The sequence below is a fragment of the Lytechinus pictus genome, chromosome 1 (assembly GCF_037042905.1).
Source record: "Lytechinus pictus isolate F3 Inbred chromosome 1, Lp3.0, whole genome shotgun sequence".
Taxonomy (NCBI): domain Eukaryota; kingdom Metazoa; phylum Echinodermata; class Echinoidea; order Temnopleuroida; family Toxopneustidae; genus Lytechinus; species Lytechinus pictus.
Genome location: NC_087245.1, coordinates 22,887,585 through 22,911,032, shown reverse-complemented (window position 1 = coordinate 22,911,032; position 23,448 = coordinate 22,887,585). Strand labels below are relative to the sequence as shown.

Sequence of the window (23,448 nt, the reverse complement as noted above, 5' to 3'; positions counted from 1 at the left end):
TGCATAGTGGTGTAGTTTATCAGGAGACCTATTGTAGTGAATGCTGCAATCTCCATCAGGTAAATGATGAATAAACTTGAGGATATGTTTGTGAAAACCATCACGGAAAAGCATATCAACAACAGGAACAGGTTCTTGATCAGAGGGGAATAGCTATAAAGGCAGTCGAATGGGAAAGGCCAGTCATTTGCCTTTTTTGTCCCGTCTGCATTCATGATTTTAATACTAGTATTCCTTTGATCATTAAATTCTACCAGGGGTTGATAAGGCACGTATAAGAAAGGAACTGAGTAAAATAACAATGATACAATGAATGGGACAATCCAGCACAGTGATTGCCACCCGTTGTGGGCGAAGAACGAAGACCAAAGAGGGGGGTAGAACACCGTCTGGAAGCGACCTAGAACATAGCAACAGAACTCATGTAAGGCAGATCCAGGATGTTCTATGAAAGGTGGAAGCTCTAAAGGGCCAAACTGATGCAGGATGGTCGATTTGGTCCTTGGAATAGTCCAAAATGATCTGACAAATGTGACAAAAGAATGACGGATTCCGGGTGCGAGATCTTCGGAAGACAGCATCATAAATGCCACTGTGGATATCCAACCGCATAGGACCATAACCAGTACGAACGACACAATAAGTATGGTCTCCATGGAAGAGAAGTCATGAAAGAATGTGCAGTTCAAGCGACGGATAAAAGCCTTTCCCTCCAAAAGTGAGTAAAGGATCCATCGACTGTGTGGTAATATAGTCAACAACACAACGTAAAATAGGGTTCGCAACGCAACAAGATATTTTCTGTCGCTCCATGAATGGAATAGTAAATTGTGAACACCAAGCGGTATGTCCGTTCTGGTTTCCACGAACGTCTCATCATTGATCCTCAACGGTGGACATTTTCTTGTAAAGTTTACAAAGATGAGGGGGGAGAAGGCCGTGACTAGAAATCCAATGAACCTCAAGACAGCTATCCACCAAGCCTTTTCGACATACTCGGTCGTGCCATTCAGAAAGCATTGATAGATGGTGTCCATGCTCCTAGCATCGGAGAGATCAGAACGTATTGGTTTCATCTCAAAGCAGATCTTATACTCTTCCCTCTGGTAAACATGGTAAACATTGTCTAGCAGTGACATGGCAGCTTCTGCCAAACTTGAGAGGTAGGCAACCAGTAACATATGTTTGCCTTCATCTGGTTGTTCCCTGAAGCAATGTTCAGATGGTAGATGAACGTCCACGTCCATGTCATGGACACCTGAGCTCAGTGTGCCTAAGGACAGGTATACAAAGTCATAGGGCAGAGTCAACAAGTAATAACCCTTTCCTTTCATGGATAATATGAACGTTGACGGGTCAATATCAGTGCGACTTTCGTAAAGCTTGGCTATGCCATCGATGTGGAGGTGGAAATAAATTAAAACGCTTTCTCTGAGTAACCGCGAGAGTTCAATGGCTTCGCCCTGGTGATTTAGGGAGGGTGGAAGTTTACAGCTACTTGTTAGGTTTGGTACTGTGTCCGCTTCCATATCATCTCCATGTTGAAGATGATTGTGCTGTGTGTTAAGATGAGCATCGTTTGAAGTGCCAAGGACACTTGATACAAACAGTGCATGCATCACGACAAGGGAGATTTGTTCTATCATATTGTTGCAATCACACAACACAAGTCTACTGAGAGGTAAGGTACAACTCTAGCGTCATGTCTGAAGAATGTTTCTCTATAAATAAGCAAGACGTAAAACGCTGTAAACAAGCTATTCATGAAATTATCAACGTAAAATGTAAAAAGACTTTCCCCGCATGAGCAACATTGACCGTTATCTGACAAAGACAGTAGAGTCATTTACAAAAACACACCACCATAAGCATGATACATGTGATAGGTGCATACTTTGAGAAAGTCTCATGAGTGTACTTGAAGATCTTGAATCTGAGCCAACTAGGTCAATATTTGTTTTTATTTTAATCGTCAAGGTACTCGTTTCTTTATTTCCTATCACCTAAGATTAATGTCATGCCAACGTAATTTGAGGAACAGAAGGGTTGGAGTTGCAAATAGCAACAACTTAAACCTAATTAATCGGCAACTTTCGAGAGTAGGCCAATATCAATGATTGAGGGCTTTTAATCAAATTAGTAATGACATTATAACTATTTTTTCCTATCAAAAACCGAAAGTGAACAGTATCATACATATATAACTTTTCAATCATTCTCATTTTTTTAACTTAGAATTCGTGGCGACGGGAAGGGCCATGCAGTCAAGTGCTTTTGTTAACACTAGTTAAAATATATAGTTTACGTTATTCGTTAAACATTTAAATTAGGCCAAGAAATATTATTATATACTTCACAAGATAGCAAGATAATAACATAATACAAGAAATTTCGATTACATACAAAATACAAAAGATAATGACAGTAAATAAAGTGAAATATGAAGGAACCTGCATAAAAAGCAAAGCTTGTAATGTCTGCAGGTTCCTTAAAGTAAAGCTGACTTTAGTGAATCTCATCACTATTTATTTTCAAGTTAATATTTCCATACGGAAATGAAACGAAACATGTCCCTATATATCATATAATGTAATGTCACGCGTGTAATGTCACATTCTGGAGAGCGTTCAAGAGGAATGTACCGTTATGTTAATAATTTCATAATTATAGTGATGTAAAATATCATTTTTATCTTCTATCGATAAAATCAGCAAGCACTGTTTACTTGGTGTCCGCTTCCTGTAAATAAAATTGGAAATAAAGGGAAAAAGGTGAGAAAAATATACGAATAAGTATTAGAAACATTAAACTTTATAATAAAACATTTAAAATGAAAGGTGAGGATCACTATTATTGCGGTGGTGGTGGTGGTGGCGGCGGTGATGACGATCATGATCATGATTATGATGATGATAATGATGACTATCAAAATAATAATTATGATAATATATTGCATTGACCCAATGGTCCTCGATACAACTTCTGCTTAGCTCCAGCTGCTAAACGCACTTGGTGCATGGGAATTACTCCTACTAACTTGGACCCATTCGCCGCAGTGCAGCACAATGTGGATCAATTTCTTGCTGAAGGAAATTTTGCCATGACTGGGATTCGTACCGCCGATCTTCTGTTTCAAAGGCGAGGGTCAGAACCAGCAGACCACAACGCTCCAAAGACAATGATGATGGCAATTTGAAAATAATAACATGATAGCGATCAAAATAATGATAATACATTTGACGATTTATCAGAAAAATCATTACTCCAAAGTCGCAGATGGCTTAGCCAACTACTGCATCTTTTTAGAGAAAATACATGAAGTATAAGACATTACAGCAGAGTTTCGATGTGACAGTGTATGAGGGGAAAGAGTAAACCATCTAAATATAAGAAACAAAAATCACCTCCTCCGTTTCTTTCCCCGTGTCATCAACTTCGCTTTGCGTTTCCATGTGAACCTGAAGTAGAAGTCAGGAAATAAAAGGGGGATTGAGAAATCAAGTCACCAAAAAAAGTTTGAAATGTTAATAATAGCGAAGAGATAAGAGAAATAACATCAACAATTAGTACGAATGGAGCAAACTGTTTGATTGATACAATTTAATTTTTCTTACGGAATTGTTTCGTAGCACTCATAATCATGTTCAATAATGTACATGTAGTAAGTACTGATTACCAAATTCCTTGAAAGACGCGAAACCATTGGTATGTGCTTCTTTAATTCGTATTTTCATTAACAAAAGAACGAATTCAATGTCTGCAACTGTTTTCAAGGAAATTCTTGATGCTTAAAAGACCACCCCTCCCCCTCCCTTTCTCACCGCCACTTAAACCCCTTAACAAACCTTATTGGCAGGCATGCTGAAGGGGAAACGTTTCTCTAGTCCTCTTGGTCTGATCACAAGAAAGAAAGCACCATGACCCAGGACGCTGAGGGTCCAGTAAACACCATTCTTGGTGTTAGGTCTATCGAAAAGTTTATGCAGATGGAAAATGAAGGGTGAAGTAATAGCACCACAGTTAAAGGAGAAAAAAGACGTAGGGATTGCTGTAAAAGTTTTCACTTTGCAAAATGCTTGTGTTTTAAAAAGCCCTACATCAACGAATGACGATAATCATAGATTTCAATGCCGCATGTAGAATTTATTTGTAAGCTTGCAGAAATGCTTAAAAAATAATGGGGGGGGGGTTAATGATACGAGGGCACAAAGCGATCGATTTGATCGTGATATTTTTTTTCTGTATCTCAACATTAAATTTAGGGGATTTGATTTACTTTTTACGCAGATAATTGGTGAAAACTTTATAAGAATCTAATGACTCATTTCTGATATTTCAAGTTTAGATCCATTCACATTAATGATGCACTGGTGTGAGTGCATCGGAAGGTTTTGTTAGCATAAGGTAACTATGGAAAACTGTTAAACACATGAGGCGCAGCCGAGTGGGTTTAGATTAGCTTCCATAGTTACTGCATGCCTATTAGTCCTACCAATGCAGGAACAAACATGTGTATCATTTGTTTTATAGAATAGATTTTTTGGCGAAAAATCAATATTTTACAACTTTGCATAAGGAATTCCGACGCATTGCTAGCCATCCATATGGTAAATTTGCCATGCATATATTGTATTTGCGTCAGAAATTACTGATGCATGATACCAATTCTATAAACATACGTGTGCGTTATATTCTGTTTCTTCTATTGTGATTTCATTTTTACAATAAACAAATATATCAGGCTTTGAGAAAGTATAGTGGAATTATTTATCTGAGGTTGGTCTGGCAATTACTATTTTTCCCCGAGGGGCGAAGCCCCGAGGGAAATATAGTAGTTTTGCCAGTCCAACCGAGGATTAATAATTCCCACTATGCTTTCGAATGAAACGCCTGATATATTTGTTTTATATCCTACTTTTAATAATTTATTACCAAAATCTATGCGCTGAGCATGCAAAGTCCTGTTACTTGCGTTGAATTACCTATTTAATCTATGTAGGATATATAGAACAATACAATGAAAATAGTTGTTTGTATCAACTTACGTGTCTAGTTGAGGTAATGGATAGAAGGCGACGAGTAGAAAGATGGGCTCGGCCAGAAACCAAAGGAAGTAGAAGATAACATAGGGAACATAGAACGGGATGATCTTTGGGCGTGGTCGTAGGGTGTGGTAAACACTGGTTAGTAACCAAAGGGCACCTGAAAGAAAGAATGTCAAGGACACAACTTGTTTTAATAGCAAATTTTAAATAATACTGTACTGAATCCTTCAATCTGATTGAGTGATAGGTAATTTGTTATAGCAATAGTAATTGTCCATTTGTTATCATAACACATCTTTATGAAAGGATGTCTGAGCTTTTGCAGTTCACCGGAAAAAAAGAATAAATGGTGTAAAGGGGCACGGAAATTGTTTAGGACTTTTCTTTTTAATTCATCTATTTCATCGAAATGGAAAAAATAAGAATAATAGGATATAAAATAAATTGAAAGTGTAAAGTTTGATTTTTAAAAAAAGAGAGAAAAGAAATAATGATAAACTCTCGACTGCGCATAAGTAAGACTTACCTATTCCGTTGATTATCAAGATGACTTTATACTGATCAGGGAAGTCATAGATATCATCGGATGAAAAATCCGACAGCTTTGATATGAGACTAGCTATTGCTGACGTAATGGCATAGGCACCAACCCTTGCGTTATCTGCTGCAGATATAGAACGACTGCATAATACAACAAAGATTGAAAAACAGATGATGTTCAAGTTCAACCAAAATCATTCTTTATATGATTTTTTTTTAGTATTGCATATATACCTATTATTCCATCATTCATGAAGGGTGACATTATTAATAATTTCAGTATCCCTGTGTTACAGTTGGTAATAAAAGGTTATTCATTTTTCATAAATGTGAAGAAAATGTTCCCCCTCTCATCCCCCCTCCCACTCTTTCCAAAGGAGAAATTGTTGTGTTGTGAAGAAAGTAGATCTGCCTTGCTAAGACGAAAATGGGCTTTATAAAATGACAATACATGAGTAGCTGTCATTTTCAGAGGACATGATCTGAAAAGGTGCATATCCATTCAGGATGATGGTGTTGTTGGCATACCATATTGAGATTGATCGGATCAATCACACTTCTTTGTGAGATAGGCCCTTCATAAAGCTATTCGTAAATTAGATGTGATCTAACGTACGATTTAAATTCACTCGCACTTGTGAAGTCGTTGTTGTTGTTGTTGCTGCTGCTGCTGTTCCTTCTTCGTTATAAATATGAAAATGTAATTAATCTTCCGTATAAACTCACAGGTATAATATTCTGGGGTGGTATTCTGAGATCCATTTTATCTCAGATAATTCATCTCCGTTAAAATCAGTGAGATAAAATACCCTTAAAATCTCTCCGAATTAGTATTCTGAGAACAATTTTATCTTCATTTTATCTCTGTAAGACACACCTATTTTTTAATCAATATCCAATTAAAAATGCGCTTTTATAGCTCTCTCATATCACTCAACCAATGAAAATCCATTCCGCCAGGAGCTGAGGTGTGGCAAAGGAGTGATATTGCGTCAATTTATTGACTTCAAATACGCTTGCAAAATACGCTTGCGCGTCTTTACAGAGATTTCTTTTAAAAAAATGACAATACTCTCATCTTTTTTCGAAGTCTATATCACATCTTTTCAAGCATCATTTCAAAGACAATATTAGTCAAGAAAAGTTTTATGAAATACTTCCTGATTGTACAGGAATAACATTAAGGTATTATTCTCAATAAATATATAATTTTTCTTAATTTTCATGTCAACATTTGTAGTTAATTCACCAAGAAATAATGATAAAAGCAACGTCGCAGAGATAAAACAGCCCCTACCCTCTTTTAAGTTTATTTTATTTTTTCTTCAAAGTAACATGGGCGCGAGCACATCATCCGCGTTGCATGGCCAGATACGCGATGGGTATGTCTACGCAGGCACTCCTCTGTTGCGTGTCATCTGTAGATACGCAAGATAAAATTTATATGCAAGATAAAATTCAAAATTTTATCTGAGAGATAAAATGTCATCTCAGAATACCAATTTCATTTTAAGAGATAAAATAAAATATTTTAAAGATAAAATGACCTCAGAATACCGCCCCTGATAATTAAACCTAGGTTTAACCTTAGTTTAAACAAGAATTATATACCACATTTCTATTGAATGCTGGCTCTATATGTTTTTTCCATATTCGTGACAATTTAATAACCAATTAATTAATGAAAATTCAATATGTTTTTTTTGTACTTTCGTATAACTCTCGTTTTTAGACTCGTTTAAAAAATTGATATTTTTTGCACCAGGAAACGAATAGTTTTCACATGGCGAATAAGTTTACAACTGGCACCCATAAAAATGACGTCCAAGTTAAACCAGTGCCCCGTCTTACAAAGAGTTACGATTGACCCAATCAATCATAACTCTATGGAAATCCATTCATAACATAATTTTTTCTATATGGGAAAGTAACACATTGGCCCGAATTCACAAAAAACCTAGCTCCTGGTTTTTGGTGGTTTAAACCCCCTCCTGGTTTAAACCCCGAGCTGGGTTTTTCATTTGCGTTTCACAAAGGAGGTTTAAACCCCGAGGGGGTTTAAATGCGTCATAAAACGTCATGAAACGTCATATTTTTTAGTCAGCTCCGAGATGTGGTTTAAAAAAATTAAACCATGGTTTATCTTTACGAGCATGCGCACTTGGGAAGTTTCTGAAAAATCCGCGAAGTGAAGAGAATTTTCTTTGCCGTCTGGGATGTGTCAAGTGGTCTTCTTGATCAGAAATTCGTAAGTATTCTTCTTTGAATTCGTAAAATAAATTCCCGCTGTACTTCTCTGGAATATATTGATTCGTTTTATGTAGTTTTATGAAATTGATAGTGTTGTTTTTCATGATTGCGAACGAGGTTTTGGTATTGACAAGTCCAGACGATGCACTTTATCGTCGCGTGTGTATTGCCACAGTCCCATCGGTGCATTTAAGTGTTCGGATATTTTGACGCTGTGGTTGTTGAACGAATTTGAAGGTGCGCAGCTCAGCCGCGGGCCGGGCTTAATATTTGTTTTTAAGAGCTTCACAAGGATATTATATTATGGTGCCTTCTATATCTTCATTTGTAAATGTCAAGATGAAAATATAACCCTAGATCAATATAATTTTGTACTATTTGGTGCATTTTAGAGAGAAAGAATTTTGTTTTCAATTTGCCTGGCTAAATTGCATTTCAAAATTCTGGATCTGGATGTGTACACTGCTGGACCAATTGGTATGAATGCAGCGGGTGAGAGAGGGCACGGTGATATTTAGTCGTATCGTAGGTAGCTCTTTTCGATCTTTGACTTGAACACCTCTAGTGATGTGCTGTTCACTGTGTCAGGCATGTCAGGTGGGAGATGGTTCCAAGCCAGAGGGGTACTCACAAAAAAAAAAAAAAAGTGGAGCCAACGCAGTTCAGCGGAACAACCAAAATACAGAGACTGAAATGAAGCTTTTGGTCTATTTCTAGACCTACCTTTCCTTTCGGCACAGGCCAATTTTTGAGGCTGTAGGAATTTCTCAGATTTTGGTCTAAAATCTTTTCACTTGCAAAATTCAAATGGAGAAAATATAGCCCCCCCCCAATTTTTTTTTAAAAAAACCCATTAATTGTGAAAGGTATATTCGCACAAATTATTACAATATTTTTGTTTTTTTTATTATTCACCATGTTCACTATGAACGAGTTGCGTTTAAACGCAAGCCAATAAATCAATCGCAAGTCACAAATACGCGCTGTTGCGCATGATTTTAAGAGTTACGATTGATTGCAACTCTGTCTGCAACAGGCTCCTGTATTAAGTGATAAACCAATGACTGTTTTTTTTATATATGAAAAATTTACGTTTGTTTAAAACTTTGACCATTGTTTCACAGAATTACATCGACATCAGAGGAACCGTAGATCTATATCCATGGATTATCTCCATCTTCACAACCTTGAATTACTAAGAGGTATGATTAATTTGATTTACATTGTTTTAATTTGTTCAAAAGTGTTATTGAAATGATTTGATGAGACAACGAAAATGAAATCTTCAGACTGAAGAAATGAAATAACAACTCGAATGTAGTTTTTGTTAATCTCGGGAAGAAAATTAAGATTGCAGTAATTATGTTGGTAGATCAAATCTACATGCTCATGTCCAGTTTGGATTTGGAACGATTATAAAGATCACAAAATAAAAGAATTTAAAATAATATTCAACTCTTCTGCATACAGCTACCTTTGCCAAGACGTGGGCTACTTGATGCTAAAAATCCATCAGAATCTTACGAGGATGGGCCACTTCGAGATCGGTATCGACTGTCAAAAGAAACCGACATGTACGTCATCAATATGCTGGAAGTTGAATTGAAGAGGGACACACAGAAGAATGATCCACTTCCTGTTTATTTGCAGGCGTTGACAACTCTCCGTTTTTATGCAGTGGGTGAGTAATTGAATTTTTCATAAACAATTATTGAATGTTTCTTGGCACTGTTAAATCTATTTGACTGAGGTTGTTTCTATTAATTTTAGGACTCCAGATAAAGTTAATGACAATATCTAGAAATCAGAGAGGTAGCACATAAACAAATGTATCATTTAAGCAAACAGTCAAGTACCTATGAATTGCATACTTTAAAAATTCCAAAAGTACCACAGCAGGAGTGAGGCTCTGCTGTTACAACTGTTATGTCAGGTTAGAGTTATAAATGTTGCCATTAACCCATGGTAGAGCTTCATGAGGTTCACCAAATTTGTACACAAAATTTTTGAAATTTTGAGTAGAAAATTATTTATGCTAATTTATGCAAAATTTATTCATGCTAATTTATGCGAAATTCATAATCACAAAAAATGCTTCTGTATTTGTTGACCAATTTTGATTTTTTTTTCATCCATCTGGTAGAGCTACATGATAAGGGTCCCCAAATTTCCACACAGACTTGAAATTTTGACTAGAATATTATTTGTTAATTTATGCAAAATTTATTCATAAATCCCAAAAAATGCTTCTTCTATGTAATTTCTCTATTAATTTCAATTCTGTTTCCTCAATTTATGTCACAAATATAATTCACTAGTGTCAGCTTGGCTGAAATTAAAAATTAATGGTACGTTGTTCGGGTACTGTACAACCCAATTATTTTTTTAACTTTTAATCAAAAGATGTGCAAAACTTCAAGGTAAAAAGTCATAAAAGCATTGGGCAAAAAAAATTATTCAATAGTTGTTTTTGAAGTCAGCACTGCTGCTATATTGAATCGCATAATGATGGCGAGACTGCCAGAGGCGTTCCACTTGTTAAAATAAATTGGAGAAAATTGTCTGATATTTGTACAAGATGGATATTCATTGTTTAAAATCTATATGTGCTTCAATGAAATGTTTTAAAATTACCTCGAAACAATCACCTCACCCATCAACCATATGGTTTGTTTGATTTTACAGGATCATTTCAAAAGATGCATGATGATGAGGCAGCAATATCGCAGTCATCAATGTGTCGGATCATCAAAGATGTGTCGGAAGCTATACAATTCCTTTGACAAGAGAAGAAGTTGAAGCAACTCAGCCACAGTTCTACCAGTATTGTTAGATTTCCAGGAGTGAAAGGTGCAATTGATGGGACACATGTCTACATCAAGAGCCCAGGGGGGGGGGGAGGGGGATTGGGCCATATGCTTCCTATATACCCCATTCCAAATTCATGTGGAGAGGAATGCCTATAACAATGGCAAAAGTATTAAGAACATAGAAAAGCAGAGTTCATTCAAATTTATGAAGAATACTTTACTTCTTTATTTGTTAATAAATTGATTGGTATAACCCTGTGATTCCAGCAGCTTAGCTTCAGCAACCTCTCTTTCTTTATTCAAAACGTCAATTCATAGTTCATGCTCCTTCAAGCTCATATCGTGCTCTTTCAATCTCATATTGTGTTCTTTCACTCTCATCTTGTACTCTTTAAAGTCGAGATCATGCTTCTTCCATTGAACTTCAATTCTAACGGCATGCACTTCTACCAGCTCAAACACTTCTGACAGATGATCCTTTTTTCCTTGAGATGGGTAATTCAAATTCCATTTTGCAGAAGAAGGAAGGTTTGTAGTATTGCTGCAGGGTTAAAATTCAATATTGAAGTACCAGTACATAACATATAGTAACAGTGCAGTTTGTAAGAAACATACTATAAATCACGTTGTCAAAGATGTGTTGTTTAACGTACTAGTAACTCTCTACTTGATTGGTTCAGCTTCTGACACCAATGACATTGGGGAGTTCTCTGATTGTTCTCAGAACCATAAATTGAATTTTGGAAAACATTAAAGACTTACCCGGTAATTATAAAATTTCTTTAAAAACAGAAAATAATGCAATGCTTTCTTTTCAGAAGCATACAATATTCAGTGCACAGTTCATTGAATCGCTTGAATCTGGTAACATACATATATTGAAGCCCTTTTCATACTTCAAATTATTCACCCTCCCAGTTCAGTTATATAAATCCCTCTTCACCTCTAAATATCGTACTACATATCTGTAGTATATTCAGATTATTTTGTGTGTACCAGTGTATTGTGCATCCAATTAACATGATCTTGTAATTAAATGTACATGTACTTGATTTGGGGATCATGTTTAATTTGTTAAAGTATTTAACATCTATTTCAACTACATCTGATTTATGAGTCTGGTCAAAGAGATATTCTGGCAGAAAGGGTTAATGGAAAAAAAGGCATTGTAATTTTAATGGTACTAAATTACCTTGAAGAGGAATGTGATTTTGAAGAAGGTCCATCAGTCTGGGAACGTTTCCTTGATAACTCGGACAGAAATGAATTTGTAGAATTTGTCCTCGTGGTGAAAAAAATAGATGAACTTCTGTTCTTATGCTGGTTTATAAATTTCAACAATGTGTCTCATTCATCTCAGTTGGGAGGGTTTTATTATTTTGTTTCAAGGAAAGTGATGAATACTCTTGATCATGTAATTATATTATGATTTGGGATTTTTTTTTTTTGAGAGGTCCACTTTGTGAGATAGCTTTTATTCAAAATTAGCTTAAACTGGACATGGAGTTTTCATATTTGCAATCATTATTTGTGTATTAATTGCAACAAGCATAAAAAAGAAGAAAGAATGACCTTTCATTTTGTGAGGATGCAGTTCTTAATTTAAGAAATCTTTATTTCAATAGGTTATTAAATGTATTTTTGTTTCATAAAATATTTAAAAGATAAATGTTCTTTATACGGTTGATTTATTCAGATATGTCTTCAGTCAATGATGGATTTGAAGTTGGGGAGACAGGATGTTTGATTAGGTTTTATTTAAATTTCTTATACGCAAGAGTAGTTTTATTTATAATTATGTATTGCAATAAGGATTAAGAATGCAATTTTATAGTGCTTGCTTAAAAGGATTTTCACTAGTAGGAAAATTGTATTCTGCACTTTTATGATTTGTGATAAGTACCCCCTTTTATATATATATATATTTTATGGGGGGAGGATGTCAGATATATTGTCAGAAATATTCACCTAGAATGGGGAAATGAAATCGGAGTACATGCATTTGGTTGATTGGGTGGTGTAACTTGAGGCAGTGCTGGATTTGAAGTTGCCGTATTTCATGGTTGAGGGAAATAAGAAAGATGACTGTTTAATTATGTGGAATACTTGATATTTATATAGATTTTTAAAGAAATGCATAATTGATCTGAACAAACTTATTAACATAATTTGGTATGTATGAAAATGAATTCATTGGAGAATTACAAATTAATTTTAAAAAATCAATTTAAAAAATAAAATCTTTTTTTTTATTAATGTCAACACAGTTACAAAAAAAGGCGTGAAGGGAGTGAAGTCATAGTAGATGCACTGGCTTTGCTAGGTGTTATTGGAACTTGATCTGTACATGACCTGCAATGTTTTTTTTTTTTTGGGGGGGGGGAGAAGCATTATTGTTTATTGGATTAATACATTACATGTACTGAGAATATTATATGCCTATAGAATATACACTCTAATGAATTTGACATTTGAAAATATTTCCATTATAAATTTATGCCAAGGTATTCTGTTGTACAATCATTAAAACAGGAAATAATTTTATGATTGAATATTGCAATTTTCATGATTTCTCTATGTACACCACCTTGAAATATTGAAATAAAAAAATAGATAACTTTCAAATATTTAAACTGCTTCGATGTAAGATAGATTTTATAGAGAAATGTGTGGGGGGAAGAGTTGGTTAAGAATGGTTGTGACCAAGAGCTCAATAACTTTTATTTTAGTTAGAATGCCAATTTGTAATGCCTATATTTCCATTTAAAAACATGTATTTCCAAAAGAGCAAGGGGGAGGAGGGGGCGACAGAGAGAAAAAGGTAGTAGGATGGTGTATGTGTTTGAGAGAAAGAAAGAAAATGAGCGGGAACAAGAGAAAGATTATGAGAACGTGAAAGAACACTTCATCAATTTATTTTCACTTCAATATTGTTTAACTATTGAAACAATTTTTGAATTGAAATGAGAAATAGAAATTCAAATTATTTATTTTAATAAAAATTATTTAGGAAATATATATGCTAAACCTTTAAAATATTTTGGGAATTAAATCAAATAATTCTACAACTACCCCATCCCAAAAAAAGGTTATCTTCCCAAAAAAGACCTAAACTATTTTAAGTAGGGATTTCCGCCCATGTTTCAGTGATCCACAAATATTTATTTCTATGCGTGCTAGACTTATGGGATGCACTTTTGATTACCATTAAAAAAATAAAGTCAAGATTTAGGGAATAAATCAGGGCGGTCTCAAGTTTAGGAAAGGAACATAAACAAATTGGAGGATAAAGTTTACTTCAGAAAAGAATTATGGGTAAATTTGGGGACGTGTTCTTTCTAGAATTTACATTTGAATTGAAATATTATATTTTTGACGATGGAACTAGATTCAAAGATTGTTTCGCAAGTTTGATTATGACGTAAAAATAGCTGATCGACAATCTTTGTTATGATTGTTGTTTTTATACTGAAAAAGCATAAGAAGATCCATGCCTTTAGATTGGTTGCCGGACGACTGTACGGGCATGCGCGTTGTTAACTCTCAGCTCAGCGATCGAGATCGTAGACATGCAAAATCAACAGCTGATTTTCGTATTAAATGCCGCTTACCACCAAAATGTAAGTATTATGAGGAAGTTATCTGATAAGATACTACTTATTTTTTAAACTGATGAAGTAATTATATTCATACTTCAAGTTTCATCGGGTAATCTTGATATTACATCTGGTTGTTGTCATTTCATTTTCAGCCGAATTAAATGTATTCAATGATTAAAAACTTGACATCGATGTCTATGGATGGGACTTAAATGAGATTATCGTCGACGCGCAGACGACCGCAGTGGTTGAGACAAATTTTCAATTTCTTGCATTTTGTGATATATCTAAAAATAGTGGATGTACAATACAATTCGACTCATCCAACAATGAATAAGTTTTTAATGTAATTTCATTTCATATAATCGATTAAGATAGCGAAAATCGGTAGTTTAAACCCCATACTTTGGATTTTCGAACCCCGTTTGCCATCGTCAACAAGGACCGTAGCAGACAACATATGCTCTACTGAGCATGCTCAGAACCGTGGTTTAAAATAAAACCATGGTTTAAACCATGGTTTAATTTTAAACCATGGACTAAAGAAACCATCGTTGGTGAAACAGAGAGGGGGTTTAAACCCCCTCGGGGTTTAAACCGTGGACTAAAAAACCTAGGAGGGGGTTTAAACCCCCTCGGGGTTTAAACCTCCTTTGTGAATTCGGGCCAATGTCTTTTATAAAGAAAGAGAAGCATTGTGAATTTTCAAGAAAACAATGAATATACATCATATCTAGAAAATATTTTGAACAAACGTGCATTTTAGATGTTGACGTTGCTGGCTGTCCTTATTTGTGATTGATCGGATCAATCGCAACTCTTTGTAAGACGGGGCCCAGGTTAAACTAAACCAAAGCTATCGGAATACCACCTACCGTGTTACAGAGTGTCCTTTTCCTATCACAATCAGAAGAGCTGATAAAATCGGTGTACTCAAAGGCCCGAATTCACAAAAGAAGTTTAAACCATGGTCGAGGTTTAAACCCCCTCTAAGGTTTAAATTTAGACCACGGTCTCGATTTTGCTATTCACAAAAGAAGTTTAAACCGCCGGGGGGTTTAACTACGTCATAATTTGGTTTTAATTTAGACTGCTCATAGGGGTGGTTTAATTCCTAAACGCGCGTGCGCAAAATCGACTTGTCCATCTTGGCGCCGAAATTTTGAAGACAAATTTGCAGACGATTCAGTCCAAATCCGCCGTATCGTGTGTGATAGTGGCCAAGTTCAAGCACAAATCGTAAGTATATCGTTATATTTCCGATGCCTATTTTCATTCAATTTCGTATTAACATTATATGCATACCTCGTATTTATTTTAAATCAATAAATTGTCATTCGAAAAGACCATGACATTGTTGTTTTTTACGTTATCGCAGCAGTGTTTTAATGCTAGTCCCATTTGTTCACTTTTGTGTTGGAAGTTATACACGAGTTTCGCCCGATCCTTCAATCATCGCGATCTCGCCTCGCACAAGGGTGGACATTGATTAGATCTCAATGTAACGTGGACAAAGCGAATTTCAAACGAATTAAATAAAGAAACCTTGGAATATGATGATTTGCATTCCATGCCATGGCATTATTTTAGCCTATGATATGAATGATATGAATATCCTGAATATGATTATGACTTATGACTATCTTATGTTATGAGGCTGTACTGAAGCGAGCTATAATCTATATCAACTGAGTCTGACTGAGTGAGACTGAGTGAGACTGAGAGAGCCTTACTCACACACACGTATTGCGAGGTTAGTAACCTCGCACCATGCCCATGAACCGCGTTTGGCAGTGGATTTCTAACTAGTGGGTCGCGCGTGCTGGGATCTCACTTCTGGTGTGCACAACACGACTAAGTTACTAATGGTTGATTTTTCTGTGCGCGGCGGCATGTAATGAACCCTTAAGTTAGTTTGGGCTTTGCCTTTTTGGGTGAGTCTGACTGAGCTCTTCTAACGTTAAGCCTTAGTTAAGTTTATAGCCTAGCCCTAGGCTAACGTAACTGAGTGGTCCTCCTGCCCCTGGCCCGAACTGTCCTAACAAATTACTTACTAACTTAGGCTAAATAATAATAAAATCTAGTTAGTAGGATAATCGTGTGCGTAGCCGTAGCATAGAGGACGGGCGAAATTGAAACTTTTGACCCTCCCCCCTGAGATCCTGTCATCCGTCCACAATTAAAAAAGAAAAAAAGCTTCTTCGACTTCGTCATTTCAAGTCCGATTTCAGTTCTGTTTGCTATATCATAGCACTAGGTGGGGGCCCGGGGGGGCCACTTCCATTGACGAGTGGATACCATGCGCGACCATGGGGTCTCGAAAAGCACCCTAAACACGTAATTTCCATATTCTGAAAATGCACCCCTTAACAAGTATTGGCGTGTGAAATCCTACCCTTAACAAGTATTGGAAACAAAACGATACTGGTGGGGGATTCTAAACTTCTACACAAATTTTTTTACTCATTAAATATGTTAATTTATGCACATTTTGCAAAATGAAAGTATGGGAAAAAAGGAGGAAGAACGAATTAAACAATGAAGGAAAGAAAAATGTTTCTTTCATTCTTTGAAAGAAACTGAAAGAAAGAAAAAATCAGGAGGGGAGGAAAGAAATTAAAGGGAAAAGAATTGGAAGGGTAAAATAAAATAAAGAATGAAAAAGGATGGATGAATTAAAGCGAGGGAGGAAAGAATGAAGAGATAAGAAAATGAAAGAAAAACAATAATGGAAGGAGAGAAAGAACAAAAAGAAAAAGGGGAGAAAGGTGGAGAAGAAAGCAAAGAAAAGTTTGAGGAAAGAAAGAAGGAAGGAAATAAAAACAAGGAACTTTAAAAAAGAAGGAAAGTAAGAGAAAGAAGGAAAGACAAATGAACATAAATAGGAAAGATTGGAAATGAAGTTAGATTGAGAAAAAAGGCAAGCAGGAAGGATAGAAAAGAAAGAAAAATGAAAAAAAAGAGGAAAAAGTTCAAACTTAAAGCAAACAAAAAATCCAATCATTTTAACGAAAAATCTTCTCCGATCCAACATGCCTAGCTATATTAATAGCCTGCCACACACAGGCAGGAGGCCAGTTCGTTATCAATGTATTGGGTAGCAAGAAAATCACCGTAGAACTTGCAAGTTAACAGTTATCAATTTTAATGTTACGTCTGCTTTGTCATCTGTTGGTTATTTGATGAATATTCTTCACATTTCTATGTATTAATTATACTTTTTTCAATATTCTGAAATACGGGACAAATAGGCGTCCCGGGAAGGGTATGTCGGGACGGGACGTCTGGTCACCCGGGGGGGGGGGGGTTATGTCACTGTGATCATAACCTATTATTATGGGGATTGGGATCTTAATACATTTTACATTTTTCCTTGACAATGATTAATGTTAGCTGTCTTGTTTTTTTTATTTTTTTTGCCCGGGGGGGCCACTTACATTGACGGGTGGATACCATGCGCGACCAAAAAAACACGTAAAAAGGATGTCCTTTTCACGATAGGGCACGTTACGTACGTAACGTGATAAGGGTGTCAAAAACACAAAAATAATGAAAAAAGGGTATCTATTTCGCTATAGGACAATTACGTGTTTAGGGTCGAATTTGCGGGGATGATAAAACAAAATTAAAATGTTTTATAAAGGATGTCCTTTTTGCCCCAACACTTCGTGTTTAGAGTCCAATTTTCGCGAGATGTAGAAGATGGGGTCGTACTAAACCAAAATAGGTAAAGCCGACGACCGAAAGACCCGTAACAATAAAACATTCCTGTACTTGTTTAGGGGTTCGTTTCAGGGAATATTTGCCAAGAGTATCGTTTTGTTTCCAATACTTGTTAAGGGTAGGGTTTCACACGCCAATACTTGTTAAGGGGTGCATTTTCAGAATATGGAAATTACGTGTTTAGGGTGCTTTTCGAGACCCCATGGTCGCGCATGGTATCCACTCGTGAATGGAACTGGCCCCCCCGGGTTTTTTGCATGAATGATGAGATGCTTTATATAAATTGTTTTTATTTATGCCTATCGTCTTGCATGAATTAATACAGTATCAATTTTCTATTGTGTCACAGAGTTGCAAACATCGTAAATATGGCCTATCTTCATCACGTTCGTCGTATCCGAAGATTGAGAGAGGTATGAATATACAAGTCAAAAGAGGTTTTATTTCATTGGTCAAATTAGATTTGTGTTCTGTACTACCAAGGGCCTTTTCACATGTGAATCTTGATTCATTGTAATGATTGCTATTGTAATTGTTATTAGCGTTCATGATTCTAATCATGTTCTAGTTTGGTTTCACACGTGCTAAATATTCGTCATTAGCCTTGTTTTTCACTGGAATAATTCAAATTACGATTTTTTAACCATGTGAAGGGCAGTTAGTGTTAACAATCCTGATCCTATCAAACCATTGCATCCCTTGGTTGCAATGAAAAGATGTGGAGACAATTATTATTTTTTTATAAATGAACATTAAATAAAGGTCAAGTCCACCCCAGAAAAATGTTGATTTGAATAAATGGAGAAAAATCAAATTAGCATAATGCTTAAAATTCATCAAAATTGGATGTAAAATAAGATTAAGTAAGCTACAGTATGTCCTTTTAAAGTTTCGCTTATTTTTCACAAATAGTGATATGCACAACTCAGTGACATGAGACAGTCGAGATGTCCCTCACTCACTATTTTGTTTTTGTCTCACCTGCAAGTAATTTTCTTTAAGACTCCCGATACCCTGAGTGATCTATTCTGGTCCAAGTTTGGAATTCATTGGCAAACTAGATCTATGAACTCATATATTTACATTATTTGAACAAATTTAAAGATATTGCTAAAACATGCAACTGTCCCCTATATGTACACAGAATCCAGAAGGGAGGCCACAAAGAGGTCCCCGGGACCTGAAGGACCCTTTTGAATTGTACGATGAAGAAGCATTCCGGATACGATATCGTTTTTCCAAGGAGAGCGTCATCTACATCATCGACATGCTTGAAGCAGACTTGACGAGGAACACGGAGAGGAACAATCCTCTACCAGTCAGTCTACAGGTTTTGACAGTTCTACGATTTTATGCCGTTGGTGAGTAATTGATGTACCCTTAATATTAATAGCACCAAAAAATGTATCTTTTCTGAGCAAATAAAGATTGCTTTGCTATGTATATTTTAAATGCTAATAAATCTTCCATTGATTTGAAATTGACAGAAAGTGCATTCTGACCAGATGTGAAATCATGAGGCTTTACAGAGGCTTACACTTATCTTGTAATTATATTTAATTAAGGTAAATATGTGAAGTTTGGTCGTAATGACATGGGCTTCACTTTAAGTGATGAATGTCCTTAATTGAATTTCGATCCCTCAATCTATTCTTTTGTGCTATTTAGTTCTCAGATTTTAAATAACTTTTAAATAGGGCTATTCAATTGCTCAAACTGTGATTAAGCTTAAAGTCAATATAAGGATTAGTATTATTATTATTGCTGTTGACATTAACTATTTCTAGAGTAGTTTCATTTAGTTTGTTTTATGAATGTCGATTTGATCTCATTTTTCTTTCTAACATAGGATCTTTCCAGAGGATGCATGGTGATGAGGCAACAGTATCACAGTCATCTGTCAGTAGAGTGATCAAAGATGTGTCTGAAGCTATTGCAAGGAGGAAGAGGCAATTCATGACCTTTCCTGCAACGAGAGAAGAAGTTGAAACGACCCAGCAGCAATTTTACGACTACTGCAGATTTCCAGGGGTCATTGGTGCAATTGATGGGACTCATGTCTACATCCAGAGTCCTGGTGGCGAACAAGCCATGTACTTCTTGAACAGGAAGAACAGATATTCGGTCAATGTTCAGGTAAGTAAATTTGTAATTTTTAATTCCCATCCGAAATTGGGAAAATCAAATTAATTTTCAACCAAATAGTTATGGAATTATGTGAATATGAATAATGTGATATTATTTTGGCCAGCTGTGCACGATTACTTTTTTTGAAGCTCCGAAAATCTGGACTGCTCCACTGTCCAACACGTGAATGAGCTAAATATTGTGGTGGTGGGAGGGGGACGAGGATGCAGAGCTACCTGAAGTGCTTAAAATATGAAGCCTTCAATAATGGCTAAGAAGGGTTCTAAATTAACAGAAGATATAAAAATGCCAACATACTACAAAATTTAAGTGAATACATCAAAAATAAAATGAATATAAAAAAAGAACACCATCCGATTGATCTTCCATAATAGGGATATCGAATGCTAGATTACACAAAATCCAAGGAAATTAATACGCATTTAAATTTCAAATACAGTCAAGTTTTTGTATTCCCTTTGTTATAAAATTATTAAACCTCAATTCCAGGTTAATAGTAGATCGAACTTTTATTTTCTTTTTTTTTTGTACTGGCTCCCACGCGCCACTCCGCAAGGCTCTGGGCGCCACAAGTGGCGTGCGTGCCACCATTTGAGAATCCCTGATTTAGGCCATATACATGCATCAACACAAGACTGCAATTCTTATATAGATAATTATAAATGTCATCTATCCATACCCTTCATTTGCATATTGCAACTAGGATATACAAAAATGGAATTTATTAAACTATTAACTTCTTGCATTATCAATTATTATGAAAGGGTAATTTAAATGTTTGTTCTATGTTAAGATTTTACATATCAATTAATGAATATAAGTGCAAGGAGACTGAATATAATTTGCCAAGGGTCATTCAAATTCATATGTTGGGAGATTGCTGCACTAACTGCAGGCAGTTGAGTCAAATAACACATTTGGAAGAATGTTGCAATAATCAGGAAAGTAAGTGCAGTTAAATTACCTGCCAAGCTTGAAATGCAATGTACATGTAAATGTGTGATTCATGTATGTCTACTTTTTCAAATTTAATAGGTAGTTTGTGATCTTGCTGGGAAAATAACAAGTATTGTGGCAAGGTGGCCTGGCAGCACCCATGATTCCCGGATTTTCAATGAGAGCTCACTGAAGGAACAGCTGGAGGCAAGGGCAGATGGTGCTGAGTGGCTTCTTGGAGATAGTGGGTATGTACATTGGTCATTAAGTGTATCCCTTTCTTAAAGGAACCTACACCAAAATATCTAGTTAAATTGTTATAATGACTATTAAAGGATAATCTGAATTAATTAAACTTTATTATTGAGATGTCACATGCACCCAAAATGTGGCACCCCCAATTTATTATTCTTGTAATTCAAATTCAATAATTACATTTTATTTTTTCTTAATGAAAACAAAAGAGGGATCCATTATTTCACAAAATAAAAGAACCCACTTCATCAGCATAGATTTCTTTGATGGAAGGGGAGGGGGGTGAGATATTAATATGGTTTACTTAGAAAGTACAATAATTTTATCATTAATTCATTAGTATAAAGTAGAATTAATTTGTCCATTTTGGATTGAATTTATAAAGTTTCAACTTCAGATTTGGTTCTCTTATTACTTTGTATTTGTGCAAACGGCTGTGGCAAGAATAAGAAATGGATCATAATTTTTCAAATTTCTACTGTATTGCTTTGAAATAAATCGCTTAGGAAATTATTAATTAGTGCGTCCAATTCCCTACATAAATTTAATAGTAAGAGACTTACATGTATTTTTTTCCATTTCCATTTCAGGTACCCATGTCTTCCCTATCTCATGACCCCTCTCCTGAATCCTCAGGGACGGCCACAGGTACGCTATAATGCTGCCCACAAAAGAGGGCGTTGTATTATTGAGCGGACCTTTGGTCGTTTGAAGAGGAGGTTCCCTTGCCTCAATTATCTCCGCGTGAAGGTGGACACTACATTTGCAATCATAGTGTCTTGCTCGGTCCTGTGGAATATCTCTCTTGACCGGCGCGAGCCAGATATTCCAGGACCTGAGCCTGAGGAAATGCCTCCACTTGTCCACCTTCCTCCTGGCCTCCACGACGTTGTCGTAGGAAGGCTCAGGAGAGAGCAGATAATTGAGGATCACTTTAATCGTTAAGGCATGTCTGTGTATGTATATACATATAGAAGGTAATTTTTGTCTCACCTGCGTAGCACAGCGGGACTAAAAGCGCTGCTTTTCTGACAACGGCGGCGTCAACAATGAAATCTTAACCGAGGTTAATTTTTGGTAATGTCATAACTATGAAAGTTTTTGGATGTAGTTCATGAAACAGACATGAGAGGAATCAAAGATCACTTATTGTTATGCACAAGTCTTAGGTCATATGATCAAGGTAAAAAAAAGGTCATTTTGGGTCAATGATCATGTTTTCTATTGTGAGTATATTTAATAGTTTTCTAAGTCATCACTGCTGCTATATTGATTCGCGTAATGCAGGCGAGACTGCCAGAGGCGTTCGACTTATCATGGGAAGGGCAGTGAATTTGATCCGAACGAAAATGTTTGAAATCTGAAACTTAACTATCCTGAATTCTATAGTGCAAATTTCAGGCTTTTTCCTTATTAAATATTGCTTAATTTGGTACATTAAAACACTCCCACATTTGTGCAAATTCTTTTTTTTTTTTTTTGTCATCAGAATTAACACAAAGAAAATATCACAGACATGCCTTACATTAAAGTAAAGTAGCCACTCGGGACTATCTGCTCTGCCTCCAACCGTTCATTCAGTAGCTGCAGAGGATATTTGGAAATCATGAAGCTGCCAAGGTACTTGTTATTTTTCCAGCAAGCAAGGTTTTCATGCAGCTACATTTACATCTGAATTACATTCCGAAAGTTTGGGCCTTTGTTTGAGGGGGGAGGGTGCCTCCATCATGAAAAGTTATTACCAGAAGCATTAATATATTTAAAAGGTTATATGCCCATCCCCTTTTCCTTGATAACTAATAATCTATGTTTATGGGTGAGAAATTTAACTGCTTGGATTACAGAATATCAGGATGTAAGCAGGGAAAAGAATACACAAGGGCTACGGATGAATATGCCCCTTAATTAACTGCAAAAAAAGCACTGTTAAACTAAACAAGAAAAGCCCCCGAAAAATATCATAGGGTCCATTGTTAACTGTACATGTAATACAAAAGTTAACATTCTGGCTTGTCCCCAAAGTAGCCCTGCAAAAATATTGATTTTTTCCCCCTCTGCATGATGGGTAATTTGTATATTTATTATATAATGGCTAGTTCACAAGACAAGGAATAAAAAAAGTGAAAGCTGGAAAAGAATATA

At 35.8% G+C, this 23,448-nt stretch overlaps 2 protein-coding genes and 1 long non-coding RNA gene across 3 annotated transcripts; 2 read left to right on the top strand and 1 right to left on the bottom strand.

Moving 5' to 3' along the window:
- Positions 1-3,380: 3,380 nt before the first annotated feature.
- On the bottom strand, positions 3,381-7,201 carry LOC129264602 (transmembrane protein 145-like). The gene is made up of 5 exons (XM_064099840.1): positions 7,197-7,201; positions 5,572-5,726; positions 5,046-5,202; positions 3,846-3,966; positions 3,381-3,458 (listed from the first exon to the last, which is right to left on the bottom strand). Exons 1-5 carry the CDS (start codon positions 7,199-7,201, stop codon positions 3,381-3,383), a joined length of 516 nt encoding a protein of 171 aa, XP_063955910.1.
- Positions 7,202-7,742: 541 nt separating this feature from the next.
- Positions 7,743-13,197, top strand: LOC129279683 (uncharacterized). Its single transcript, XR_010293357.1, has 4 exons — positions 7,743-7,833; positions 8,960-9,037; positions 9,306-9,516; positions 10,521-13,197. It is a non-coding gene; the product is annotated as an uncharacterized LOC129279683 (long non-coding RNA).
- A 2,202-nt stretch (positions 13,198-15,399) lies between these two features.
- Positions 15,400-23,416, top strand: LOC135153873 (putative nuclease HARBI1). The gene is made up of 6 exons (XM_064098347.1): positions 15,400-15,483; positions 18,317-18,380; positions 19,112-19,328; positions 19,817-20,103; positions 21,151-21,299; positions 21,897-23,416. Exons 2-6 carry the CDS (start codon positions 18,336-18,338, stop codon positions 22,249-22,251), a joined length of 1,053 nt encoding a protein of 350 aa, XP_063954417.1. The 5' UTR covers positions 15,400-15,483; positions 18,317-18,335; the 3' UTR covers positions 22,252-23,416.
- The last annotated feature ends 32 nt before the right edge of the window (positions 23,417-23,448 follow it).